This window comes from Acinonyx jubatus, chromosome C1 (assembly GCF_027475565.1).
Source record: "Acinonyx jubatus isolate Ajub_Pintada_27869175 chromosome C1, VMU_Ajub_asm_v1.0, whole genome shotgun sequence".
Classification (NCBI taxonomy): Eukaryota; Metazoa; Chordata; class Mammalia; order Carnivora; family Felidae; genus Acinonyx; species Acinonyx jubatus.
Window position 1 is genome coordinate 33,357,659 of NC_069381.1, and position 24,706 is coordinate 33,382,364.

Below are 24,706 nucleotides of genomic sequence, written 5' to 3' on the forward strand. Positions count from 1 at the left end.
CCCACTGCCTGTCCATATAGCTCCCTGCCTGGCCTACAGTATCTTTATTGGTAAAATGGACATACTATCTCTGATCACCTGTTATTCACGGAGAGATATAAATGATGTGAAAGGGCTTTGGAAAATGTAGTAAGTTAAATAGCTGGAGGCACAGTGACTTCTCCTCACTTTGCGCACTCCTGATTCAGATCCGTTCTCTTGGTCCCCAGTCCCTCGCTGTGTCATAGCCCTTTGATCCATCTTGGCGTAGTGAGGGGCAAAGCTACATGTTATCCCAAGGAACACAGACTAATGCTACAGCCCCATTTCTTCTCTCTGCTATTTCCTGTGATCAATTCTCCAACCTAGCAACTGGGGCCATTTCCCTGGCTGGTGAGCATGCTGACTTACCCAAAGGGAGGGGGACACACATGTCATAATGGGCATTGAGCCATGGGATGATGTGATGGCTGGTTTGTGAGATAAATGCTGGGGTAGGTCTGAGCTTGTGCCCAGTTGCTCATTTTGCCAAGACGAGTAGCTAGAGAAATGCCATTTGGAAAAATGACAAGAAAGCTGCCCCCGATTTCCTCATCTCAGCCCCAGCATACAACTTCCCGCTCTGTCCCCTCATACTCTCGTTTCCCAACACATCTTCCTCCCCTGCCTCCGAAAACTTCTGGCTGTCAGACTGTTCCCCAGTGCCGTCCACTTCCCTCAGTTTACAGCCCCACCTCTTTCCCACCTCTGACTAGAGTCATCCCTTCTTGCTACCCTACCTTACCAGTTTCCCTGCCCAGCTCTTCCTCTGTTCCTTCCAGACCACCCCCTCGCCGCTCTGTTCATCTCGCACCTCTTTCCTGTTACTGTTTTGTCTTGGCTCCTACTCCCCCTCCTAGCCCTTCTTTCTAGATCCTTGGAGTCGGGTTCTCCCCAGCACTCCAACCAGCCCCAACCAGACCTCCATGATTCACAAATCTCATCCTGGAGGAATGGTTTCCCAGCAAGTGGGACAGTTCTGGTACAGTCCATAGGTGCTAGGACTGTGGATCCCCAGGAGCCTGACCTGATGAACAGCGGGAATTTGAGAGAATGGCCAGCCAACATCCATTTTGGAGGGTAAGCTCAGTTATTTACAGGACCCCTTTTCCATGATGGTGTTTTTCAGCCATAACCTGAACATCTTACTACTGTCTGTATTTTGCCTTCATCCTTGTCAATCCTCTTCAGATGCCAAAGACACGTTTAATAGGATCCTTTTTCTAGAGAATCTGTTACTTTCCTCTCTTATCTGATAAGCCAGCCTGAGTGAGCTTTTACATTTGTCACTTGCTTCTCCATAGAACTTGGTCTGTGACCACGGAGCAAATAGCAAGACCAGAGACAGAAAGTAGAGAAGAGTGAGTGGAAAACATCTAATCTGATCTCTAGAAGGTAAATCCTATTGATCTGCCCTAGATTAAAGTGAATGCAAGAATGGGTGACCCCCTAAGAACTCACACACAGAACACAAGGCTCCTATTATAGATATATGGGGGATCAAGGTTTTTGGTCTGGTTCCTCCAAGACTCTATTTCTCCACATACTCGGACTGTAGAAACTTGCCAGGGACTTTGTGCCTTTGAGAAATGCCTCCTGCAAGAAGATGATGGGTGTGTCAGGTGGCGGGGCTCCATTGTGTTCTCATCCAAACTCTGAAGGCTGAACCTCTATACCCCAGAATATGGCAGGTAGCAGAGCCTAGAAGGCAAGGACACGTCCAGATCCTACCCAGATGAGAGCATCAGATGAACAGATGATATATTTTCTTAAAAGTGCTCTTTCTTCTCAAACTAATCATAGATTCAGTGCATTCGCAACCAAAATCCTAACAAACATTTTTAGGGAACTTGACAAGCTGATTATAATTTGGATGGATTATAATTTGGATGGCAAAAGGGCCAAGAATAGCCAAGACTCTCTTAAGAACTGGTAGGAACAATTTTCCTACCAGATATCAGGACTTATCACAAAAATAGTAATTAAGATAGTATAGCAGTAGTACAAGCATAAACCAATAGACAAGTGGCATAGAAAAGAATCCAGAAACGGGTTTACACATATGTGGACATTTGACTTAAGATAAAAGTATCATAGCAGAACAAGGGGGCTAGGACTATCTTTTCAATAAATTGGTTCTTGGGATATTGGATAGTCAAACGGAAAAAACTAAGCTAGATTCCTATCACACACTACGACAAAAATCAGTTTCAGGTAAAAGATGCATCTAAATATTAAAGAGTAAAAATAAATCATGTAGAATTGTTCTGTCATACATGGCCATTGAGCATGTGAGATGTGCTATTGAGTATGAAAGGTGCACTGGATTTTAAACACTTAGTATGAAAGAACAATAAAATATCTCAATAGTTTCTAAATTAAAATGTTGAAATGAGAATTTGGATATACTGGGCTAAATAAAACATCTTTGAAATTAATTGAATTCTTTTTGCTCTTTTATTAAAAAAATTTTTTTAATGTTTATTTATTTTTGAGAGAGACAGAGACAGAATGTGAGTGGGTTGGGGCAGAGAGAAAGGGAGACACAGAATCCAAAGCAGGCTTCAGGCTCCGCGCTGTCAGCACAGAGCCTGACGCAGGGCTCGAACTCACGAGCTGTGACATCATGACCTGAGTCGAAGTCGGATGCTCAACCGACTGAGCCACCCAGGCGCCCCTTTGATCTTTTATTTTTAAAAAATTTTCTTAATGTTTCTTTATTCTTGAGAGACAGTGTGAGCAGGGAAGGGACAGAGAGAGAGGGAGACACAGAATCCAAAGCAGGCTCCAGGCTCCAGGTTCCAAGCTGTCAGCACAGAGCCTGATGCAGGGCTTGAACCCACAAACCACGAGATCGTGACCTGAGCCAAAGTCGGACGCTTAACCCGCTACCCAGGTGCCCCTCTTTTTGCTCTTTTAATTAGATACAAGAAAATTTTAAATTACTTGTGTGGCTTGCCTCAGAGTTTTATTGGACAGTCCTGATTTGAAGGTTATATAAGAAAATATCTTCACAACATCAGGTAGAAAAAAATGTCTCCAATGGCACTTAGAAAGCACTAATCATAAAGGGAAAAACTGATATATTTGACCATATTTAAATTTTAAGAAGATACTACAAAGTGTCTTTCAAGTTATCAAAACAACATTATTAAGAGACTAAAAAGGCAAACGGTACAGCGGGAAAAGAATTTGTAGAACATACAACTTCCAAAAGGTTTATGTCATTAATACATGATGACCTCCAACAAACTGATAAAGAGAAGACAAACAATCCAAAAGAAAAATAGAATAAGATTTGTAACAGGAACTTCATAAAGATGATGTCCAAATGACCAATAAGCATACCAAAAAAGTTGGCCAATCTCCTTAGTCAGTAGAAAGATGCAAATTAAAACCATAATGGGATGGACTCCCAAGTATATGGCCAACAAAATGTTGGCACATGTGCACCAAGAGACATCTATAACAAATGTGCACCCAAGGGGCGCCCGGGTGGCTCAGTTGATTGAGCTTCCGACTTCGGCTCAGGTCATGATCTCACAGTCTGTGAGTTTGAGCCCCACGTCAGGCTCTGTGCTGACAGCTCAGAGCCTAGAGCCTGCTTCGGATTCTGTGTCTCCTTCTCTCTCTGACCCTCCCCCATTCATGCTCTGTCTCAAAAATAAACAATAAAAATTTTTTTTAATAAATTAAAAAATGTGCACACAGCATTATTTGTAAGAGTCCTTATTGAAACAGCACAATGTCCATCAGGAGTAGAATGAGTAAATTGTGGTATAGTCACAAAACCGAACAGTACACAGCAATGAAATCACAGCTACACACAACAGCATAGATGAATTTCACAAACATAATGTTGAGCAAAAGAAGTCAAACACAAAGGTATGTGTACCATATGATTCCATTTATATAATGTGAAAAACAGGGCAAGTAATCTTTGGTGTTCCACATCAGGATAGTGGTTACCTTTGAGGAGAACAGGGAAGACAGTGTTCAGGGGGTGGGGGGTGGTGTGAGAGAGGCCTCTGGGATGGTGTTAGTGTTCTAGTGTCAGCTTCTGAGATGGTTACACGGATGTACTTTGTGCTGAATCAGTATGAGCTGCCCCTTTCAGAGGAAAGCACTTTGCTGTGTACGTGCAATGTTTCACCATAAAAAGGTTTTGTTTTGATTTTGAAACATGAGTGCTTATCGAGAATCCCTAACTTATAACTGAGTTCTGATGTCGTGGTGTCAGGCAGGAGGTGCAAGGGGCTCCCACAAAGGACCCAGAGGCTCTCTCCTTTTGTCTTCCCTCCCCATTGCCAAATGTAGAGAGGGCATCATATGGTCTTTCTCTTTTATTTGTTAATATGGTGAATTGATATTTCCAAATACTACACCAACCTCACGTCTCTTCGACAAACCCCACTTGGCTATGGTATATTATTCTTTTCATATATTGCTGGATACAATTTTCTAATACTTAGTTAAGGATTTTTACATCTATGCTCATGAGGGTTATTTACCTTTAGTCTTGCTTTTTGTAATAATTTGCCTGGTTTCAGTGTTGATGTAATGCTGACTTCACAATGAGTTAGGAAATGGGATGCCCGGCTGGCATGCAGTTCTTGATCACAGGGTCATGAGTTCGAGCCCCACGTTGGGGGGGGGGGGTGGCGCTTACTTAACATTTTTCAGTTAAAAAAATTAAAATAGCACATAAAAAAATGAGTTGGGAAATGCTTCTTCCACTTCTGTTTTCTGAAAGAGTTTATGTAGGAATGGTATTTTCTGCATATGTTTGACAGGCTGACCAGAGAAGCCATCTAGGCCATGTGGGGAATTTTTCAATTACAAACTGAATTTTTAAAAATAGATATAAAGCAATGCAGATTTTCCATTTCTTCTCTTTTCCTTTTTTTTTTCTATGTTTGTCAGTTCTAGAAATCTATGCCTTCACAGAAGTTATCCATTTCATCTAAGTTTTCAAATTTCTGTTTGTTGCTTTTTCTCCTGGCTCTGGGTCACATTTTCCTACTTCTTAACTGTCTGCTTTTCTAATACTTTTCTATTGGTGCTGCCCCCTGGGAATGAAACATTGTTGAGTGCTGGATTTTGTTGTCTTTTTTTTTTAAGTTTTATTTACTTATTTTGAGAGAGGGAGAGCATGAGCAAGGGAGGGTAAGAAAGAGGGAGAGAGAGAATCCCAAGCAAGCTCCATGCTATCAGTGTGGAGCCCCACGCAGAGCTTGAACTCCCAAACCTTGAGATCATGACCCGAGCCAAAATCAAGAGTCAGATGCTTAACCGACTGAGCCACCCAGACACCGCTGTTATTTTCTTTAAAAGGTATTGGAAATCTTTCTGGCAGGCCACTTGGCCATATGTGGATCCATTTGGTACTTTCAGAGCTTGTTTGTGGACTTTGTTGGGGAAAGGCTAGACCAACGTTTTCTCTAAAGCTAGCTTAGTCCTATCACTAAAGTGTAAACTTTCGGGGGCCTCTACCCAACACCTTCAACTAGGACTCTCTACCCTGTGTGGCCAGAACTCACTCTTCTCTCCATCCTATATGAGCTCTGGGTGGTGTTGGGCTCACAGCTCCCCAGTCACTTCACTGAGTTTCGCCCTTCTTAGTATCAGGCAAGACTCAAGGGGTTTCCATGCACATCTTTGGCTCTCCTTCCCTCTCTCCCCCACCCCTCCAATTTCCTGCTCCACAAAATGTCAGCTGCCTCACACTCCTGAACCTCAGTCTGTGTCTCCCCAACCAGCCAGTATCACCTGCTCAGCTTGGGATTCCCTTCCCTGCATATTTCAGAAAGTGTCTCCAGAGAGAAATGTGGAGCGACTGTAGGGTTCATCTCACTTGTCCCCCTTCTCTCGAGGAATCACAGTCCAGCGCCACTCAGTGCCCAGGGTCTGCATTTGCCTAGTTGTTTGCAGCAGGAGAGCAAGCCCAGAAGGAAAAGTCTTGTTTTCTTATTTTACCCTCTGTTTTGCCTCTCCAATCTCCTACATCCACTCTGTACCATGTAGACTCCATCTTGTACCATATAGAGTTGGTCTGTTTGTAGTTTTAAGTAATAGGATTATACTTTAAACCTTAGCCTTTTTTTTTAAATATGAAATTTATTGTCAAATTGGTTTCCATACAACACCCAGTGCTCATTCCAACATGTACCCTCTTCAATACCCATCACCCGCCCTCCCCTCCCTCCCACCCCCCATCAACCCTCAGTTTGTTCTCAGTTTTTAAGAGTCTCTTATGTTTTGGCTCCCTCCCTCTCTAACCTTTATTTTTTCTTCCCCTCCCCCATGGTCTTCTGTGAAGTTTCTCAGGATCCACATAAGAGTGAAAACATACGGTATCTGTCTTTCTCTGTATGACTTATTTCACTTAGCATAACACTCTCCAATTCCATCCACGTTGCTACAAAAGGCCATATTTCATTCTTTCTCATTGCCACGTAGTATTCCATTGTGTATATAAACCACAATTTCTTTATCCATTCATCAGTTGATGGACATTTAGGCTCTTTCCATCATTTGGCTGTTGTTGAAAGTGCTGCTATAAACATTGAGGTACAAGTGCCCCTATGCATCAGCACTCTTGTATCCCTTGGGTAAATTCCTAGGAGTGCTATTGCTGGGTCATAGGGTAGATCTATTTGTAATTTTTTGAGGAACCTCCACACTTAAACCTTAGCCTTTGATAGTTTTTTCAATGAGCCCTGTTTTAAGGTCTGCCTTACCACTGCAGTGATCTAATTTGTGGTTCTAACTGGTGCATAACAGCTCACCAGCATACAACGTATAGCTCTTTATTTATTAAGACATTTTGTGTGATAGGGATACCTATTTTTACTTTTTTTCTTCATAAAAGTTTCATGCATTCTTTGTTAGGTTAACTCCTAGATAATTCAATTTGTTGCTAATGTGAATGGCATTTTCTATTATATTTTTCTAGTTGGTTTCCGTGACCTAGGCCTCTGCATCCGCTTCTAATTGAGATGGTAACACAGAGATTTCAAGAGAAATCTGCAACCTCAGACACTGGATGAGAAATTAGAGGGCCAGACCTCTTCAGCTTTTTCAGTACATAGTCGGGGAGTTTAGAAGCACACTGATGGCTTGGAATGGCCCAAGGTAAGCAGAAGGTAGCCCCAGAGAGTCACTGGGCTAGCCTGTAGTGGGCTGGTCTGTGATGTGCTCAGAATCCATATCAGGGCACCTGAGAAACATAATAATGTGGGACTGGAGTGGAGAGGAGATAAAGTTACAGTGACTCCCACCTCTCCTCCTTCTGAGCCTCTCCCTAGCCCTAGCCTTGTATGGAGGAACGGATGCTGGACCACTGGGTCCAAGCTGAAGAAAGGTCAGTTTAGCAGGGGACAAATACTTCTAGAATGATGGTTCATGTCTACTTAGCCTTAGGAAGGTAGTGAAAACTTTTTTAAAAAGTTATTTGTTTATTTTGAGAGACACAGAGATAGTGTGAGTGAAGGAGGGGCAGAGAGAGAGGGAGACAGAGACCCCCAAGCAGGCTCCCTGCTGTAGCACAGAGCCCAATGTGAGGCTCAAACCCATGAAATTGTGAGATCGCGACCAGAGCCGAAACCAAAAGCCAGATGCTTAATCAACTGAGCCACCCAGGCACCCTGGTAGTGAAATCTTTAGAAGGCTGTTTGAGCCTTTGCTAGAAAAAGGGATCCAGGGGCACCTGGGTGGCTCAGTTGGTTAAGTGTCCAACTTCAGCTCAGGTCATGATCTCATGATTCATGAGTTTGAGCCCCCCATTGGGCTCTGTGCTAGCAGCTCAGACCCCGGAGACTACTTCGGATTCTGTGTCTCCCTCTCTCTCTGCCCCTCCCCCACTGGTTCCCTCTCTCTCTCTCTCAAAAATAAGTAAAACATTAAAAGAAAAAGAAAAAGGGACCCAGGTGTGGCTCACGATGATGAGTAACAAAGGCTTCTTTGGCTCAGCCATGGTGTGATAAAGTGTGTTTGTGTTTCTTTATCATGTAAGGGTTTATGTAATGATGTTAGCAGAAGATCACAGTACTAACTGATCAGACATCCAATCAGTTAGCAAACATTTACCAAACACCTATATCTGTCCACACTATGCCAGGTACTGGCAGTACAGAGATGGCCCAGATATATTTCTTATTCTCGAGTAACTTACCTATAAACAAAGAAGCTTAGTAAAGTATTCCAGGAACTACAGATTGGGAGTAAAACATGGCACAGAAAAAAATTGGACTAGGGGCTATAGAGTCCAGAAAGGTTTCTGAAAGATTACATGTGAGCTCATTATAAACACGTGTTCTCCAGACAGACAAGGGGGAAAGAACCTTCCAGGACAAGGGCAAGGAGCAGCAGGAGCTAAAACAAGGAGCCATTAAGTAGCTGGCTGGGCTCAGGAAACTGCAGGTGTGTCATATAACTGATGTGTTCAACACTGGGTCCCAGACCTAAACACATCCTGGACCACACTGTGTCCTGAATGGATGGATGGATGGATGGATGGATGGATGGATGGATAGATCAATGCATGAAGCACTTAGCTGAAAAGTGCATGGGCTGGCAAACTGTATTATACGAGGTATCTAGAGTTGTCATATTCATAGAAAAAGAAAGTAAAATGGTAGTTGCCAGAGGCTAGGGGGAGGGGGACATGGGGAGTTGCTTAATGGCTGTGAAATAATTCTGGAAATTGGTTTCACATAATGTGAACCGCTAAACTAACACTAAACTATATCCTTGAAAATGCTTCTGGTGGTAAATTTTATGTTATGTGTATTTTATCACAATTAAATTTTTAAACGAAATAAACTATAAAGTCCCCCCAATTATTTATATTAGGAAAGAATTCTTGTCTGTATCACATGGGTGATAAGGGCCAGAATAACTTGTCAGAATTGAACTTCCTCTGTTTTGTGAGATAGACCTTTATCTGTTTTGTGAGTCTAGGCATCTGCTTTAAAAGGAGAGAGGTTTCTGACTCCTCCCAAAATCTTTTTTAGGAAATGACTGTCCAAGGTGAGGATCAATCAAGCCCATTACCTCCGGGGTCTGCCGCTGGACGGCATCCTTTCCTGACGGTATGCAGGGGCAGTCCTAGTACCCAGGGTCTTGAGAAGCTGGGGAAGGTGAGTCGAGCTTAGTGGTTCTTCGGAAGGAAGTGGGGCGAAGTATAAGATTGGGGGAAGGGAGATGGGCGGGCGGGAGGGGGTCCGAGGGAGGCGACGCCGTTGCCGGAAGGCGACGCCGTTGCCTGGAGACAGCGTGGGACGCCGTTGCCAGGAGATGGCAGTCTCCCCGCACCTGCAAGCCATCCAGGGCATTGAGAAGTAGTTGGACGGATCTGATCGGAGCCCCGCCACAGTCATGGCCGGTCGCCAAAAGGAGGTGATCATCGATGAGGTCCATCAGAACCAGATCCTGCGCGAATTGTACCTCAAAGAGCTTAGAACCCAGAAACTCTACACAGAGTACCGCGTGAATCCCCTCCTCAAGGGTGAGAGGCGCTTGGGGCAGAGGAAGGGGACAGGGGAGGGGCAGGAAGGAGGGGCCTTGAGGGTGCGGGGCAGAAGTGCGGGGTGCAGCACAGTAGGAGACGCCTTCTCTGACCTCGCCCCCCTTCCTAGATTTCAGGACTCTTGATTGTTGGGGGTGAGGGTTATCTCACTCCGCATCCCATCAAATACATTAATATGTTAAAATGCACACGCACCGCGATTAAATAGTATTTTTTGTGTTGCAAACTGGTGCAGCCACTCTGGGAAACAGTGTGGAGTTTCCTCAAAAGGTTAAAAATAGAACTACCCTACCACCCAGCAATTGCACTACTAGGTATTTATCCAAAGGATACATGAGTGCTGATTCGAAAGGGCACATACACCCCAATGTTTATAGCAGCGCTATCGATAATAGCCAAGGTATGGAAAGAGCCCAAATGTCCATCCACAGATGAATGGATAGAGAAGATGTGGTATATATATATACAATGGAGTATTACTCGGCAATCAAAAAGAATGAAATCTTGCCATTTGCAACTACGTGGATGGAACTGGAGGATATTATGCTGAGTGAAATTAGTCAGAGAAAGACAAATATCATGACTTCACTCATATGAAGACTTTAAGAGACAAAACAGCTGAACATAAGGGAAGGGAAACAAAAATAAGATAAAAACAGGGAGGCAGACAAAGCATAAGAGACTCATAAATATGGAGAACAAACAGAGGGTTACTGGAGGGGCTGTAGGATTTTATGTTTTGTCTTGCTCTGTGTTTTGGTTTGTTGTTAATAAGCTAGTTGTTTGTTTGTTTGTTTGTTTGTTTGTTTTCTCCAGGCTTCTAGTAATGTCTTAGCCCTTCAGAAAGTTCAGGGATGGTGGACTCAGGGCCCATAGCGTCCCCCGATAAAACAGCCCTGCCCCTACTCTTCTCACTTGACACATTCTTTGGGTGCTTGCATCTGGTCCGGTAACATCAGCTGCCTCTGAATGACTCTGGGTCTCAAAAGGAGCCCCAGACCCATGAACCCAACCACTGCCCAGCTCTCTTCCCCTGGACAACCCATGGGTACCTCAGACTCACCAGCTGGAAAACTGGGGGCATCCACACCTCTCCCCCACCTGCTGCTACTCCAGAATATCTTTGTTTGAGCAAAAGTTACCACAACCCACGTTAGTAGCCTAGAAGTCATCCTCAGTCTCTCTCTCCCTCACTCCAAACCCGTGGAAGTGGTCACATCTCTCTCACCTGACCCTTCCCGGTTCTTACCTCAGCAAAAGACTGTGGTGCATGTGGAGGCATTTCTACTTCACTCTAATTAGGGCCTGAGTCCACCTCTCCAGCCTCTTCCCCCCACCCCCAAGCCTCCTCACTTCTGTCTGCACTGAGAGAGAGAGAGAGAGAGAGAACTACCCTCTTCCTCCAAGCCCTCCTGACCCCACACCCCCACCCCTCCATCCTCCTGGAGCTACACTAAAAGTGAGTTCCATCCCACCATTCCCTCTGTAAAATCCTCAGTGGCCCCACAGCTTCTGAACTGAGGTTTAAACCAGTCAGTACAGAAGACCCCTGTGATTCTGGCTCTGCTGCCCACCTAGCCCCATTGGGACTCTCCTCCCCAGCCACACACTACTCCTTTAATAAATATTTTAGTGCCCACTCTGTACCAGCCACACACTCCCTTCTGTCCCACCATGTCTAAATAGAATGGATTTCCTAAATACATCACACTATTCCCCCGCCTCGGTACCATTGTTTCTTCTTCCAGAATTTCTCCCCCAACTTCCGGGCCTAATTAACAGTAGTCCACTGCAGCTCAGCTCTGCAGAGAAAATGTAATGTGATTTTCTAAACAAAAATTGCATATATTTAAGATGTACAACATGATGTTTTGATATACATATACAGAGTGAGATGATTACAACAGTCAAGCTAAACTGCATACCCATCTCCTCAGTTACCGTGTGTGTGTGTGTGTGTGTGTGTGTGGTGAGAGTACAGAAAATGTAATGTCTTCATTTTGCTCATAACTAATCTAGTTTTCCTCTGGAGCTCCCAACCACTAATTTCAGGAATGCAAATTAACTGTCCAATTCTGTTTAAACTTGTTCCATTCCCACAATTTAAATAATCCCTTCAGGCAACACTCAGGCTTTCTAGATCTCCTGACTCTTGTCCCTTGGGCACGTGATTCATATGATCCATTGGGACAAAGTCAGGAAATATTAGAACTTGTATTTGTGCTAGAACTTGTATTTATGTTTACTTTTAGGCGTAAAAAAAAATTATACTGCTCATAGTATATAGAGACTATATAAATATACATGTATTAGGCGCATGCTCGGAAGGTTTTACTGGTAGGAGTCTGAGATAAAAAATCACTTGGGAGACTACTGGTTCCTTCTGGCCTCTGCTCATTTCCTACTGCCCTCCACCTAACTCACTGCACTGCAGTACTCTGGCCTTCTTGATGTTTCTCAAACTCACCAAGCTCACTCTCAGATTCTTCCCACATGTCCTCACACAGCACATTCCCTCTCTTTGTTTGAAATTTTGCTCTAATATGTCTCCTTAGAGACGAGACACCCTCACCCCCCATCCCACCATCAACTCTTTACCCGTGTAAAATACTTTACTGTTCTACATCTCACTTATTTTGGCCCAAATATTTATTTGTTTACTGTCTGTCACCACAAATAGAAGATCAGCACAGGAACTTTCTCTGTTTATAGCCCTGTCTCCAGTGCACAGTAATTATGGGTTGAACGGATGTCTGTGGATTCTGCACCTCTGTTTTCATATAGTCTTCTGATATACCAGTGCGTGTCCAACCTTGTTTGGCTGCCTGGTATGTCTACATCCCTGTAGACCACCGCTGTTTGAGAGAACCTTCTGTAATGATGAAAACGTTCTATATCTATGCTGCCCAAAATGGTAGCCATTAGCCCCCTGTGGCCCTTGAAATGTGGCTAGTGTGCCCATGGAATGGATTTCTAATTGGTATTTAATTTCAAATATTCAAATTCAAGTAGCTACATGTGACTGGCGGCCACTATGCTGGACAGTGCCTCTCTGGATTGTGAGGTCCTTGCGGGCCTTATTCCCTGGTGCCCACACAATACCTGACATGCAGCAAACACTCAGAAAATGCTCAGCAGGTGTCTGGCCTAGGGTGGGTCGTCGAGACGGCAGGGTGTAAATGTTTTAACATGAGCTTGTGATGCTGTTTTTCTCTAGTTCACACAATCACCAGAAAGCCCATGTCTTGGCATGATAACCTGGAGGAACCTGAAGATGGTAAGTCCCAGGGCTTCTGAACACCATTGAGATAGAGCACAGATACGCAGCTGGCTAGGGAGGCCTCTTGGGATAGCGGTACCTTAGGGCAACACTTTGATCATCTGAAAATTGGGCTCACGCCCATGAAGCTCATTGGAGATTGGCATACTCAACCATACAGCAGGTTCATTAACTGCCAAGCCAAGAAAAATGCTCCTAATGGCTTTGACACTGTATCCATTCATCCGCTCACCAAACATCTTTGCTGTTACAAGCAGAGGTTCTGAAGTCATACTGAGTTCAAATCCTGATTCTGCCCCTCATTATCTGTGACTTTGGGCAGATTTGTTAACTTCTCAGAACCTATCTCTCAGGGTTGTTGTGAGTATAACAAAGTAATGCAAGTACTTAGAACAGTATCTGTGGGGTAGAGACCTCATACCATAGTGAAGGAGACAGATGAGGAAATTGAGAGTAAAAGTGAGGTGGCAACACATAGAAAACAGGTGCCCTAGTCCAACAGTGGAGTTCTAGGAAGTCTTCTTGGAGGAGGTGGTAACATGGTGAGGTGGAGTAGGTCAGGTAAAGGAGACTGAAAGTACATTCTGAGTTATATGGAAAGGCACAGAAATGAGAGACACCAGCACGGCCCAAGACCTGCGGGTAGTTTGGCATGGCTGCAATATACAAGTGGGCGGGGCCACACTCAGGAAGGATGGAAGAGAATTTGATGGAAAGCCTAATCCTTCCTGGCAAGCTCTCCTCCTCCCCTCTATCTTCTTAGAGTAGAATTTGATGGAGGAAAGACGCAAGGTTTATGTAGGAGGTCAGGGTAGGAAGGTGGGGGTGGGTAGGAGGAGGGAGGATCTCGTATCATAGTGAGACAGACAAGAGACTAATAGAGCAGCAACAGAGGAATTAAGCGTGCTATCTGTAGCCCAGCTAGAGGAAAGGAGAGGAGCTGGGGGCTTGCAGCAATAAGGAAAAGAGCAGGTGGTGAGGGGCCTGAGAGCTAAGCAGCAGTTGATCGCTAACTGCTTATATTAAGGATAAGCTCAGCCCGATGCCAGCCCTTAATTAACATTCCTTCATCCATCCTCAGTCATCTTGCTGGGGTAGATATTTGCCTTCCATCTTACAGATGAGCAAAGTGAGGCCTGGAGAAGTTAAACCACCTGTCAGGCCAGTAGTGGAAGGGCCACAGGAATGCCTGACTACGAAGCCCAGGTTCTTCCCACAGTCAAACTGCCTCTCTCAAATTGAGACTTAGTAGGGTAGAAATGGAAAAATGAAACTTTTAAAGTGCTCAAGCTGTGGAATTACAAATACGTGTGGGGGTGGTGGCCATATATATCACCGTGCGAAGGATCTGACCTTCTTACAAGCCGCCTCCTCTCTCCACCACGGCCACATTGGCCCAGCTTGCTCGTGCCCCAGTGCCTTTGTTCTTGCTGCCTGTAGTGTGGTTTTCCTCTGCCTCTCCCTCAGGGCCAGCTCCTGCTTGACATCTAGAGAGACCTCCCCTCACCATCCTGTCTAAAGTAGCCACCTGTGCCTCTGCGTGCCCCTTCGCCTCCCCCCTTCTACACAGCTAGCATCACTATAACCATCCGGTTTATTTGTCCCCTTGTGTATTGGGTCCCCTATCCCCCCACCTAGACCACAAGCTCCGGGAGAGCGCGAACCATAACTGTCACACTGCTCTACCTCTGGGGTCCAGAACAGTGCCTGGCACAGAGTTTGTGCTCAACAAATACTTGCTGAAAGATGAGTTTTGCAAGGCCTTGGCAGGCCCCTGAGGCCATGTGCCGTATCTCCAAGGAAGGATGTGGCCAGGGTAAAGAGCATGGGAGCTCTCGGACCCAAAGCCTGCCTCCTTCATAACTCATGCCTCATCTCCCAGCCAGGTTTCTAAATCTTCTTCACCATGCTGCCCTGGGGCCAAGGAAGAAATACCCAGAGACACAGACTGAAAGCCAAGAAATCGGATGGGACTCAGAGCCCTTGGTAAGTGTGGCTCTTACCAAGTTTACTTCGGGAGCCCAAAGGCAACAGAGGTGGTGGCTAAAAGAGCAGTATATGAAGCCAGACTGGCTGGGTTTCCACTCTGGCTACCACTTCCTAGCTGTGTGACCTTGGGTAAGTGACTAAACTCTTTCCTGACTCTGTTCCTTCACTGTAGAATGGAGATATTACAGACATCACCTCATAAGTTTGCTATGAGGATTAGAGGAGGTTGTATTTGTAAGGTGCCTTAAACGGTGCCTAACACATAGCAACTGCCGTGTAAGTGTTGACCAAAGTTGCCGGTGACTGCCTGAGTTTGCTGTACCAGTTTTTACTAGGGTGATCTTGGGCACGTAACATCACAGGGTTCCACTCCCTTATCTGTAAAATGGGAATGCTAGTAACACACACCTCATTTGATTGGAAGGGGACCAGGAGCTGCGAGGAGCCCAGGAAATGTAATCGTCAGCACATTGTCACCCAACATGAGCTGGGGCTTCTGTTACTGAGGAAGAAAAGCAGGGTTTCGAACAGAGAATTTGAAGAACTTCCTGCCACGTTTGTCTTTGAACTTGCTCGTGTCTTTTGTCACTTAGAAAGTTTTAGTTTTTAAGTAGTCAAATGTGCCAGCCTTTTCCCTCACAGTTTCTGGGGTTTGTGCCTTGCTTAGGAAAACACCTTCACTATCCAGAGTTGCAAAATGACTAGCTTTCCTTTTAGATTTCCCCCCAAGTTGTTGTGTCTTTTTAACACTTGGCTCTTAGTCCATCTGTATATTTCGCGCCTGATGTGAAGCTGGAGACACTGTTCCTCAGCTCTGACGGAGCTTCCTTCATTACCTCAAAGGCACCAAGGTCTTGCACACCCTGTATCCTTAGTTTACTGCTCCTGCAGCCTGCCTGCTGATCCCTAGCCTGTACTCCTTGGGGAGTTCTACTGAGCCTTCAGGACCACTCAGGAGGCACCTCATTATAAAGTCTCATTAAGGGATGTGGGCCCCCCCCCCCCACTCCTCACCAGGTAGAGTCGGGCACCTTCCTGGTACGTTTCTGTAGCACCACATGTCTCCTGCTCCTGCACCATTCAGCTCAATTCCATGCATCAATGTAACATGGTGGCTGTGGTGCCAGCGGCTGGAGTTCAAATCCCAGCTCCATCACTTTCTAGCTGTGGAAACTGAACCTCTCAACTTCCATTTACCCACCTTAAAATGGGGTTAATAATATGGACACTTGAAGGTTTGTTGTGGGAATTAACTGAGACAATGTATATAAACTGCTTAGGGCAGTACCCAGCACATAGTAAGTGTTCAATAAATGGGGGCTGCTATGATGTGGGTTAGGAAGAATAGAAAGGAGAGCTTTAGCCCAACCAAGGACCGATGGGGTGCTTCTCCTGGCCCCTTGGCTTGATCCCAGATGTCTTCCTCTACTGAGTAATTTTCTAGTGTGCACCTTCCCAAGAACTGCCTACACACTGTAGTTCTTAAATTTCTGCCGCGGGCCTGGTCTTCTCGCCTATTTATACGGCTCTAGTCTGGGACGTGTGGTTCTGCTGAGGCGCTACAATGGGGAGATTGGAGTAAACAGCTGAGTAATAATGAATGAATGAGTGAACGAATGAAGGACTTAGCAAATAGCTGCAACGGCTCCTCCTCAGAAGTGGGGCATTGCCCTAGAGAGAGGAGACTGGGAGATAAGAAGTGGGTCCAGCAGGAGCCTCCCACCTTCACAAGGGGACTGAATCCAGGAGAGCAGTGCTCAAAGGGACAGAGGACGAGGAGGGGTGGGGGACTAACATACAGTGTATAAGGACAGGGACAGAGAGTTGTGAAGGTAAACTATCCAACGTAGATAATTAAGCAACTTTAAAAATATTATGAAGCACAAGTAATTTAGCTTGTTAGTCTTCATTTTCTTAAAGACAAAAGGCCTGGCTCCCATGGGTACAAAGTATGCATGTGGAAATGCCATCTATTTTTTTTATTTCCTTTTCTAAAATGTATTTATCTATTTTTAATTTACCTCCAAGTTAGTTAGCATATAGTGCAATAATGATTTCAGGAGTAGATTCCTTAATGCCCCTTACCCATTTAGCCCATTCCCCTCCCACAGCCCCTCTGGCAACCCTCAGTTTGTTCTCTATATTTGAGTCTCTTATGTTTTGTCCCCTTCCTTGTTTTTATGTTATTTTTGCTTCCCTCCCCTTATGTTCATCTGTTTTGTATCTTAAATTCCACATATGAATGAAGTCATATAATATTTGTCTTTCTCTGACTTATTTCGCTTAGCATAATACCCTCTAGTTCCATCCACGTTGTTGCAAATGGCAAGATTTCATTCTTTTTGATTGCTGAGAAATATTCCATTACATATGTATACATATATACCACATCTTTACCCATTCATCTGTGGATGGACATTTGGGCTCTTTCCATACTTTGGCTATTGTCAATAGCACTGCTATAAACATGGGGGTGCATGTGCCCCTTCAGAACAGCACACCTGTATCCCTTGGATAAATACCTAGTAGTGCAATTGCTGGGTTGTAGTTCTATTTTTAACTTTTTGAGGAACCTCCATAACGTTTTCCAGAGTGGCTGCACCAGTTTGCATTCCCACCAGCAGTGCAAAAGAGATCCTCTTTCTCCGCATCCTCGCCAACATCTGTTGTTGCTTGAATTGTTAATGTTAGCCATTCTGACAGGTGTGAGGTGGTATCTCATTGTGGTTTTGATTTGTATTTCCCTGATGATGAGTGATGTTGAGCAGTTTTTCATGTGTCTGTTAGACATCTGGATGTCTTCTTTGGAGAAGTGTCTACTCGTGTCTTTTGCCCATTTCTTCACTGGATTATTTGTTTTTTGAGTGTTGAGTTTGATAGGTTCTTTATAGATTTTGGATACCAACCCTTTATCTGATATGTCATCTGCAAATATCTTCTCCTATTCCATTGGTTGCCTTTTAGTTTTGCTGATTGTTTCCTTCACTGCACAGAAGCTTTTTATTTTGATGAGGTCCAATAGTTCATTTTTGCTTTTGTTTCCCTTGCCTCTGGAGATATGTTGAGTAAGAAGTTGCTGTGGCCAGGGTCAAAGAGGTTTTTGCCTGCTTTCTCCTCGAGGATTTTGATGGCTTCCCATCTTACATTTAGGTCTTTCATCCATTTTGAGTTTATTTTTGTGTATGGTGTAAGAAAGTGGTCCAAGTTCATTTTTCTGCATGCCGCTGTCCAGTTTTCCCAGCACCACTTGCTGAAAAGACTGTCTTTATTCCATTGGATATTCTTTCCTGCTTTGTCAAAGATTAGCTGGCCAGACGTTTGTGAGTCCATTTCTGGGTTCTCTATTCTGTTCCATTGATCTGAGTGTCTGTTTTTGTGCCAGTACCATACTGTCTTGATGATTACAGCTTTGTAATATAGCTTGAAGTCTGGGATTTGATGCCTCCTGCTTTGGTTTTCTTTTTCAAGAGTGCTTTGGCTATTCGGGGTCTTTTCTGGTTCCATACAAATTTTAGGATTGTTTGTTCTAGCTCTGTGAAGAATGATGGTGTTGTTTTGATAGGTATTGCATTGAATATGTAGATTGCTTTGGGTAGTATTGACATTTTAACAGTATTTGTTCTTCCAAGCCAGGAACATAGAACATTTTTCCCTTTTTGTGTGTTTCCTTCAATTTCTTTCATAAGCTTTTTATAGTTTTCAGTGTATAGATTTTTCACCTCTTTGGTTAGATTTATTCCTAGGTATTTTATGGGTTTTGGTGCAATTGTGAATGGGATCAATTCCTTGATTTCTCTTTCTGTTGCTTCATTGTTGGTGTGTAGGAATGCAACTGACTTCTGTGCATTGATTTTTATATCCTGTCACTTTGCTGAATTTATGGATAAGTTCTAGCAATGTTTTGGTGGAATCTTTGGGGTTTTCCATATAGAGTATCATCATCTGTGAAGAGTAAAAGTTTGACTTCCTCCTTGCCGATTTTGGATACCTTTTATTTCTTTATGTTGTCTGATTACTAAGGCTAGGACTTCCAATACTATGTTGACTAACAGTGGCAAGAGTGGACATCCTTGTCTTGTTCCTGACCTTAAGGGGGAAAGCTCTCAGTTTTTCCCCATTGAGGATGATATGGGGTGGGTCTTTCATATATGGCTTTAATGATCTTGAGTTACGATCCTCCTATCCCTACTTTCTTGGGGTTTTTTTATATCAAGAAACGATGCTGTATTTTGTCAAATGCTTTCTCTGCATCTATTCAGAGGATCATGTGGTTCTTGTTCTTTCTTTTATTGATGTGATGAATCACATTGTTTGTTTTGCAGATATTGAACCAGATCGGCATCCCAGGTATAAATCCCACTTGATCGTGGTGAATAATTTTTTTAATGTATTGTTGAATCCGGTTGGCTAATATATTGTTGAGGATTTTTGCATCCATGTTCATCAGGGAAATTGGTGTGTAGTTCTCCTTTTTAATGGGGTCTTTGTCTGGTTTTGGAGTCAAGGTAATGCTGGCTTCATAGAAAGAGTTTGGAAGTTTTCCATTTACATTTTTTTGGAACAGCTTCAAAAGAATAGGTGCTAACTCTTCTTTGAATGTTTGGTTGAATATTTCTGGAAAGCCATCCAGCCCTGGACTCGTTTTTTGGGAGATTTTTGATTACTAATTCGATTTCTTTATTGGTATGGGTCTGTTCAAATTTTCTATTTCTTCTTGTTTCAGTTTTGGTAGTTTAAATGTTTCTAGGAATTTTTCCATTTCTTCCAGATTTACTGGCATATAATTGCTCATGATATTCTCTTATTATTGTTTATATTTCTGCAGTGTTGGTTGTGATTGCTCCTCTTTCTTTCTTGATATTATTTATTTGGGTCCTTTCCTTTTTCTTTTTGATCAAACTGGCTAGAGATTTGTCAATTTTGTTAATTCTTCCAAAGAACCAGCTTCTGGTTTCATTGATCTGTTCTACTGTTTTGTTTTGTTTTGTTTTGTTTGAATAGCACTGATTTCTGCTCCAATCTTTATTATTTCCCATCTTCTGCTGGTTTCTGGTTTTATTTGCTGTTGTTTTTCCAGCTGTTTAAGGTTTAAGGTTAGGTTGTGTATTTGAGACCTTTCTTCCTTCTTTAGGAAGGCCTGGGTTGCTATATACCTTCCTCTTATGACAACCTTTGCTGTGTCCCAGAGGTTTCAGGCTGTGGTGTTACCATTTTCACCGGCTTCCATGTACTTTTGTATTTCCTCTTTAACAATGTGGTTAGCCTTTTCATCCTTTAGTAGGATGTTCTTTAGTCTCCAAGTATTTGTTAGCTTTCCAAATCTTTTCTTGTGGTTGATTTTGAGTTTCATAGTGTTGTGGTCTGAAAATATGCACGTTATGATTTCCATCTTTTTGTACTTGTTGAGGGCTGATTTGTGTCCCAGTAGGTGATCTATTCTGGAGAATGTTCCATGTGCACTGGAGAAGAATGTATATTCTGCTGCTTTAGGATGAAATGTTCTGAATATATCTGTTAAGTCCATCTGGTCCAGTGTGTCATTTAAAGCCATTGTTTCCTTGTTGATTTTTTAATTAGATGATCTGTCCATTGCTGTGAGTGGGGTGTTGAAGACCCCTACTATTATGGTATTATTATCAATGAATTTCTGTATGTTTGTGATTAATTGATTTATATATTTCAGTGTGCCATGATGGGAGCATAGATGTTTACATTTGTTAGGTCTTCTTGGTGGATAGACCCCTTAATTATGATATAATGCCCTTATTCATCTCTTGTTACAGTCTTTATTTTAAAATCTAGGTTGTCTGATACAAGTATGGCTACTCCAGCTTTCTTTTGGTGATCATTAGCATGATAGATGGTTCTCCATTCCCTTACTTTCAATCTGAAGGTGTCTCTAGGTCCAAAGTGGGTCTCTTGTAAACAGCATAAAGATGGATCTTGTTTTCTTATCCATTCTGTTACCCTAGATCTTTTGATTGGAGTGTTTAGTCCATTGACATTTAGAGTGAGCACTGAAAGATATGAATTTATTGCCATTGTGTTGCCTGTAGAGTTGTAGTGTCTGGTGGTATTTTCTGGTCCTTTCTAGTCTTGGTTGCTTTTGGTCTTTTTTGTTTTGTTTCATCTTTTCTCCCCTAAGAGGGTCCTCCTTAAAATTTCTTGCAGGGCTGGTTTAGTGGTCATGAACTCCTTTAATTTTTGTTTGTCTGGGAAACTTTATCTCTCCTTCTATTTTGAATGACAGCCTTGCTGGATAAAGAATTCTTGGCTGCATATTCTTGCTGCACTTCAGCACATTGAATATATCCTCCCATTCCTTTCTGGCCTGCCAAGTTTCTGTGGCTAGGTTTCCTGTGAACCTGATCTGTCTTTCCTTGTAGGTTAAGGACTTTTTTTCCCTTGCTGCTTTCATAATTCTTTTCTTTGTTTTGTGAATTTGGCTATGACATGCCTTGTTGATGGTCGGCTTTTGTTTAATTTAATGGGAGTTCTCTGTGCTTCCTGGATTTTGATGTCTGTGTCTTTCCCCTGGTTAGGAAAGTTTTCCAGTATGATTTGCTCACATAAACCTTCTACCCCTTTTTCTCTCTCTTCATCTTCTAGAACCCCTATCATTTGGATGTTATCTTTTTTTTTTTTGGATGTTATTCCTTTTTAATGAGTCACTGAGTTCTCTAATTCTCATTTGAGCTCTCTAATGCTCTTTTGCCTCAGTTTCCCTCTTTTTTTTCCTGCTTCATTTTTCTCCATAAGTTTGTTCTCTATATCACTGATTCGCTGCTCTGCCTCATCTGTCCTTGCTGCTGTGGCATCTCTTTGAGATTGCATCTCAGTTATAGCATTTTTAATTTCGTCCTGACTGGATTTTCTTTTATCTTTGCTTTTCCCAACCCACGCTACTATTTTATCTTTGCTTTTTCCAACCCACGCTACATAGGGATTCTATGCTTTTTCCAACCCAAGCTACTATTCTTACTATTGTGACTCTAAATTCTGGTTCAGACATCTTGCTTGTGTCTCTGTTGATTAAGTCCCTGGTTGTCATTTCTTTCTGTTCTTTCTTCTGGGGTGAATTCCTTTGTTTCGTCATTTTGGAGGAAGAAAAAGAATTAATAAAATAAAAATTAAAAGTTAAAAACAACACAAAAAAATCAAATAAAGGATGCTAGATCCTAGGTGTGTTTTGGTCTGGTTGTTGAAAGGACCTTGATAGAATAAAGAAAAAGGGAAAGAAAAGAAAAAAAAAAGACAACACTTGAAAATTTTAAAAAATGAATACAATAAAACAGAATAAAGTGAAATGATGAAAGTAAAATATAGTAAAAAATTACAAAAAAAACCCCTGGAAAACATAGTAGAAATTTTTAAAGAAAAATCTTTTTATAAAAACAGAAAATAAAAATAATTGTTTCTCTTTCTGTATTCAAGAATAAGAAAAGAAAAAGAAAAAAGTGGAATAGATGGACAGGCAAACAGAAAGGAATATGATGGAAATTACATCCAGTTTCCCCTAAAGTCAAACTATGAAGTACTTTATAGTCTGTACCTAAGCAGGTGGAGAGACTTGTGTTCCTCTAGAGCATAGTTGGTGAGTTGGCCAGGGGTTGGTGCAACAACTCCATTTCTCCACTAGATGGTGCTGCTTAGCTTACTGGGGTGGATTGTTGTGGCACGTGTGTATATGCATGTGCAGGAGCGGTGAAAACTGTGTCACCCAGCTACCCAGTCTCTAGTATCAGAACTCTGTGCTCGCCCACTGGCAATCAAGCACCCCTCCTTTGTCTCCAGCCTCCACCCACTCCGCACTACTTCCCTGTCCTTAACCAAGTCGTCAGCCTGCCAGGCGGCACCTCCATCCTGAGTTTTATCTCTACGGGGCTGTGTTTCCAAACCCCTCACTTCTGAGGGCCCTGTGGTTTTGACCCATTCAGACCCTCTGGGGGAGGGTCTCACAGAGTAGTGGCCAAGTGCTGGCCACCCCTCGGAATGCTCACATGACTGTGCCACTGCATTTGGCCAGGGGTTGGTGCAACAACTCCATTTCTCCACTAGATGGTGCCAGCCGCCCCAGGAAAAGTTCATGCAATTGTGTAGCAGCAGCATTTCAGGGTTTATGGAAAATCACAACACACATCTGGCAGGCTTCACCACCTCAACGTCCTTGTTCCAGCACCAGCAAATGTGGCTGTTTTCTGGGGTCTGCTGGAACCTTTGCCTGTGGGGAGGCTGCACAACCTCTACCAAATGTCCTCCCAGCTGGGGAACTGCCTCTCCCCATGTGGCCCAAGGACCCCTCGGATCTCGCTGTCTGTTCCTGGGGATTCGCCCTTCCCACCAGAGGTCTATCAGGTATCGAGCTGCAGAGTTTCAGACTCTGTGCTCCCCCTGTTTATAGAGTCTTAATGAAATTTAAATCCTCTCCTTTCTCCTTTTATTGTTAATTACCTTATGGGTGTTTCCACTCTTTCTCTTTCTCTCCAGATGCTTTCAGGAGGAGTGCCTTTCCTCTATTCTACCCCATGTCTCCATCCTCTCTCTCCAAGCAAAAACAGCTCCTTGCCCTCTGAGGCTTCTCTCTCCCCCAGTTAACCTCTCTGCACCACATACCTGTCAAGTTTGTGGCTTAAGTTATGCAGCTTGTTGAGTTAATCCTCAGATCAATTTTCTAGGTGTGCAAGATGGTTTGGTGTTGATCTAGCTGCATTTCAGGGACAAGAGACACAAAAAACTTCCATATTGCTCTGCCATCTCGGACCTTCCCCCAGAAATGCATCTTTGACCAGCACATATCATGGCAGGCTCACCCGGCCATGACAGGAAGCACAAGTATGGCTGTCCCGGCCAGGGGGACCCTCCTACGCCTCGCAGATAACCAACTGTGCATGCCAGATCAGCCATCACTGTGGAGTTGCAAAGGGTCTGCAAATAGGTCAAGCCTGTTCATCATTACAATGCCATCAGATGGCACTGCTGGCATAATAAGAAAGTATTCCTACCAAAAAAGTTAGATCCAGGTGTTTTGCAACCATAAAAGGCAATTAAGCCAGAGTTCCAGAGTGATACATTTGGGGGCAGAAGAATTGATCAGGCCTAACTTACCTTAGGGCTGGCTCCCTACCCCCTAGCAGGGCCTGACCCTACACTAGCAGAGAACCCCAATCCCAATAGTAGGACACTGGGGAAGCCATACTCGAATACCTCTCAGCTTCTGCTCTCCTAGTAACATTTGATGAAAATGTATCCTTTCAGTTAATTGCATAAATTAATCTTCTAGCTTCTGTAAGATTTATGTGTCAGAGTGCTTGCTCTTAGTTCCCTGTGTGACTGCTTCAACAACATCCACTCCTTCATTCAACAGATGTGTACTGAATCCCTAGTGCATGCTGGATACTGTTCTAGGTGCTGGGGATAAGCAGTGAGTGCCCACCCTCGTGGAGCATACATTCCAGCAGTCCACAGGCGTGGCCTCCAACTCAAGCCTGGGAAGGGCAAGAGCAGCCACGTTGCATATAGGTACTCTCATTCAGTCCTACGACTGTTTTGATGCAATTGCTGTCATCTCCTTTTCCCAAACAAGGCTGAGCAAGGAGAAGCCTCCAGTGCTTTTGGGGCCCAGGTCCATCCAACTACGGACCCATGTCATCCCCCCTCTCCAGAAGCTTCCTTCTGACACCCGTGTTCTCCTCTTTAGGTCAGCCCCGAACGTGGTGACCGCAGGCTGAACCACTTCAGGGTCTACAATGACATCACTCTGTACAAGGCTAAAATGTGGAGCCTGGGAGAGGATGATCGCCACAAGTAGTGTCCCAGCGGTGACAGCAGCCCTGTCTTTAATACCCAATGTGTGTGCTGCCTGGATAACTAAAGATTATTTTGAAGCCTCA

At 43.6% G+C, this 24,706-nt stretch overlaps 1 protein-coding gene across 6 annotated transcripts; it reads left to right on the top strand.

Moving 5' to 3' along the window:
* The first annotated feature begins 482 nt into the window (after positions 1 to 482).
* Positions 483 to 24,706, top strand: CFAP144 (cilia and flagella associated protein 144). Of its 6 annotated transcripts, none has more exons than XM_053212681.1 (9): positions 484 to 1,098; positions 6,974 to 7,152; positions 8,341 to 8,439; positions 9,033 to 9,158; positions 9,313 to 9,526; positions 12,765 to 12,824; positions 14,710 to 14,813; positions 22,993 to 23,171; positions 24,514 to 24,706. In XM_053212681.1, exons 5-9 carry the CDS (start codon positions 9,397 to 9,399, stop codon positions 24,542 to 24,544), a joined length of 504 nt encoding a protein of 167 aa, XP_053068656.1. In that variant the 5' UTR covers positions 484 to 1,098; positions 6,974 to 7,152; positions 8,341 to 8,439; positions 9,033 to 9,158; positions 9,313 to 9,396; the 3' UTR covers positions 24,545 to 24,706. The 6 variants fall into 6 exon arrangements, with proteins under 6 accessions (XP_053068666.1, XP_053068656.1, XP_053068665.1 ...); XM_053212690.1 differs by having other exon boundaries at positions 9,033 to 9,110; XM_053212691.1 differs by lacking the exons at positions 8,341 to 8,439; positions 24,514 to 24,706 and adding an exon at positions 24,181 to 24,500 and having other exon boundaries at positions 483 to 1,098.

Bases quoted from the DNA above. Each gene is read 5' to 3' on its own strand.
- CFAP144 (XM_053212681.1), top strand. From the start codon at position 9,397: ATGGCCGGTCGCCAAAAGGAGGTGATCATCGATGAGGTCCATCAGAAC. The intron at 9,527-12,764 runs GTGAGAGGCGCT...GTTTTTCTCTAG, and splicing joins CGTGAATCCCCTCCTCAAGG to TTCACACAATCACCAGAAAG. The intron at 12,825-14,709 runs GTAAGTCCCAGG...CTCATCTCCCAG, and splicing joins CCTGGAGGAACCTGAAGATG to CCAGGTTTCTAAATCTTCTT.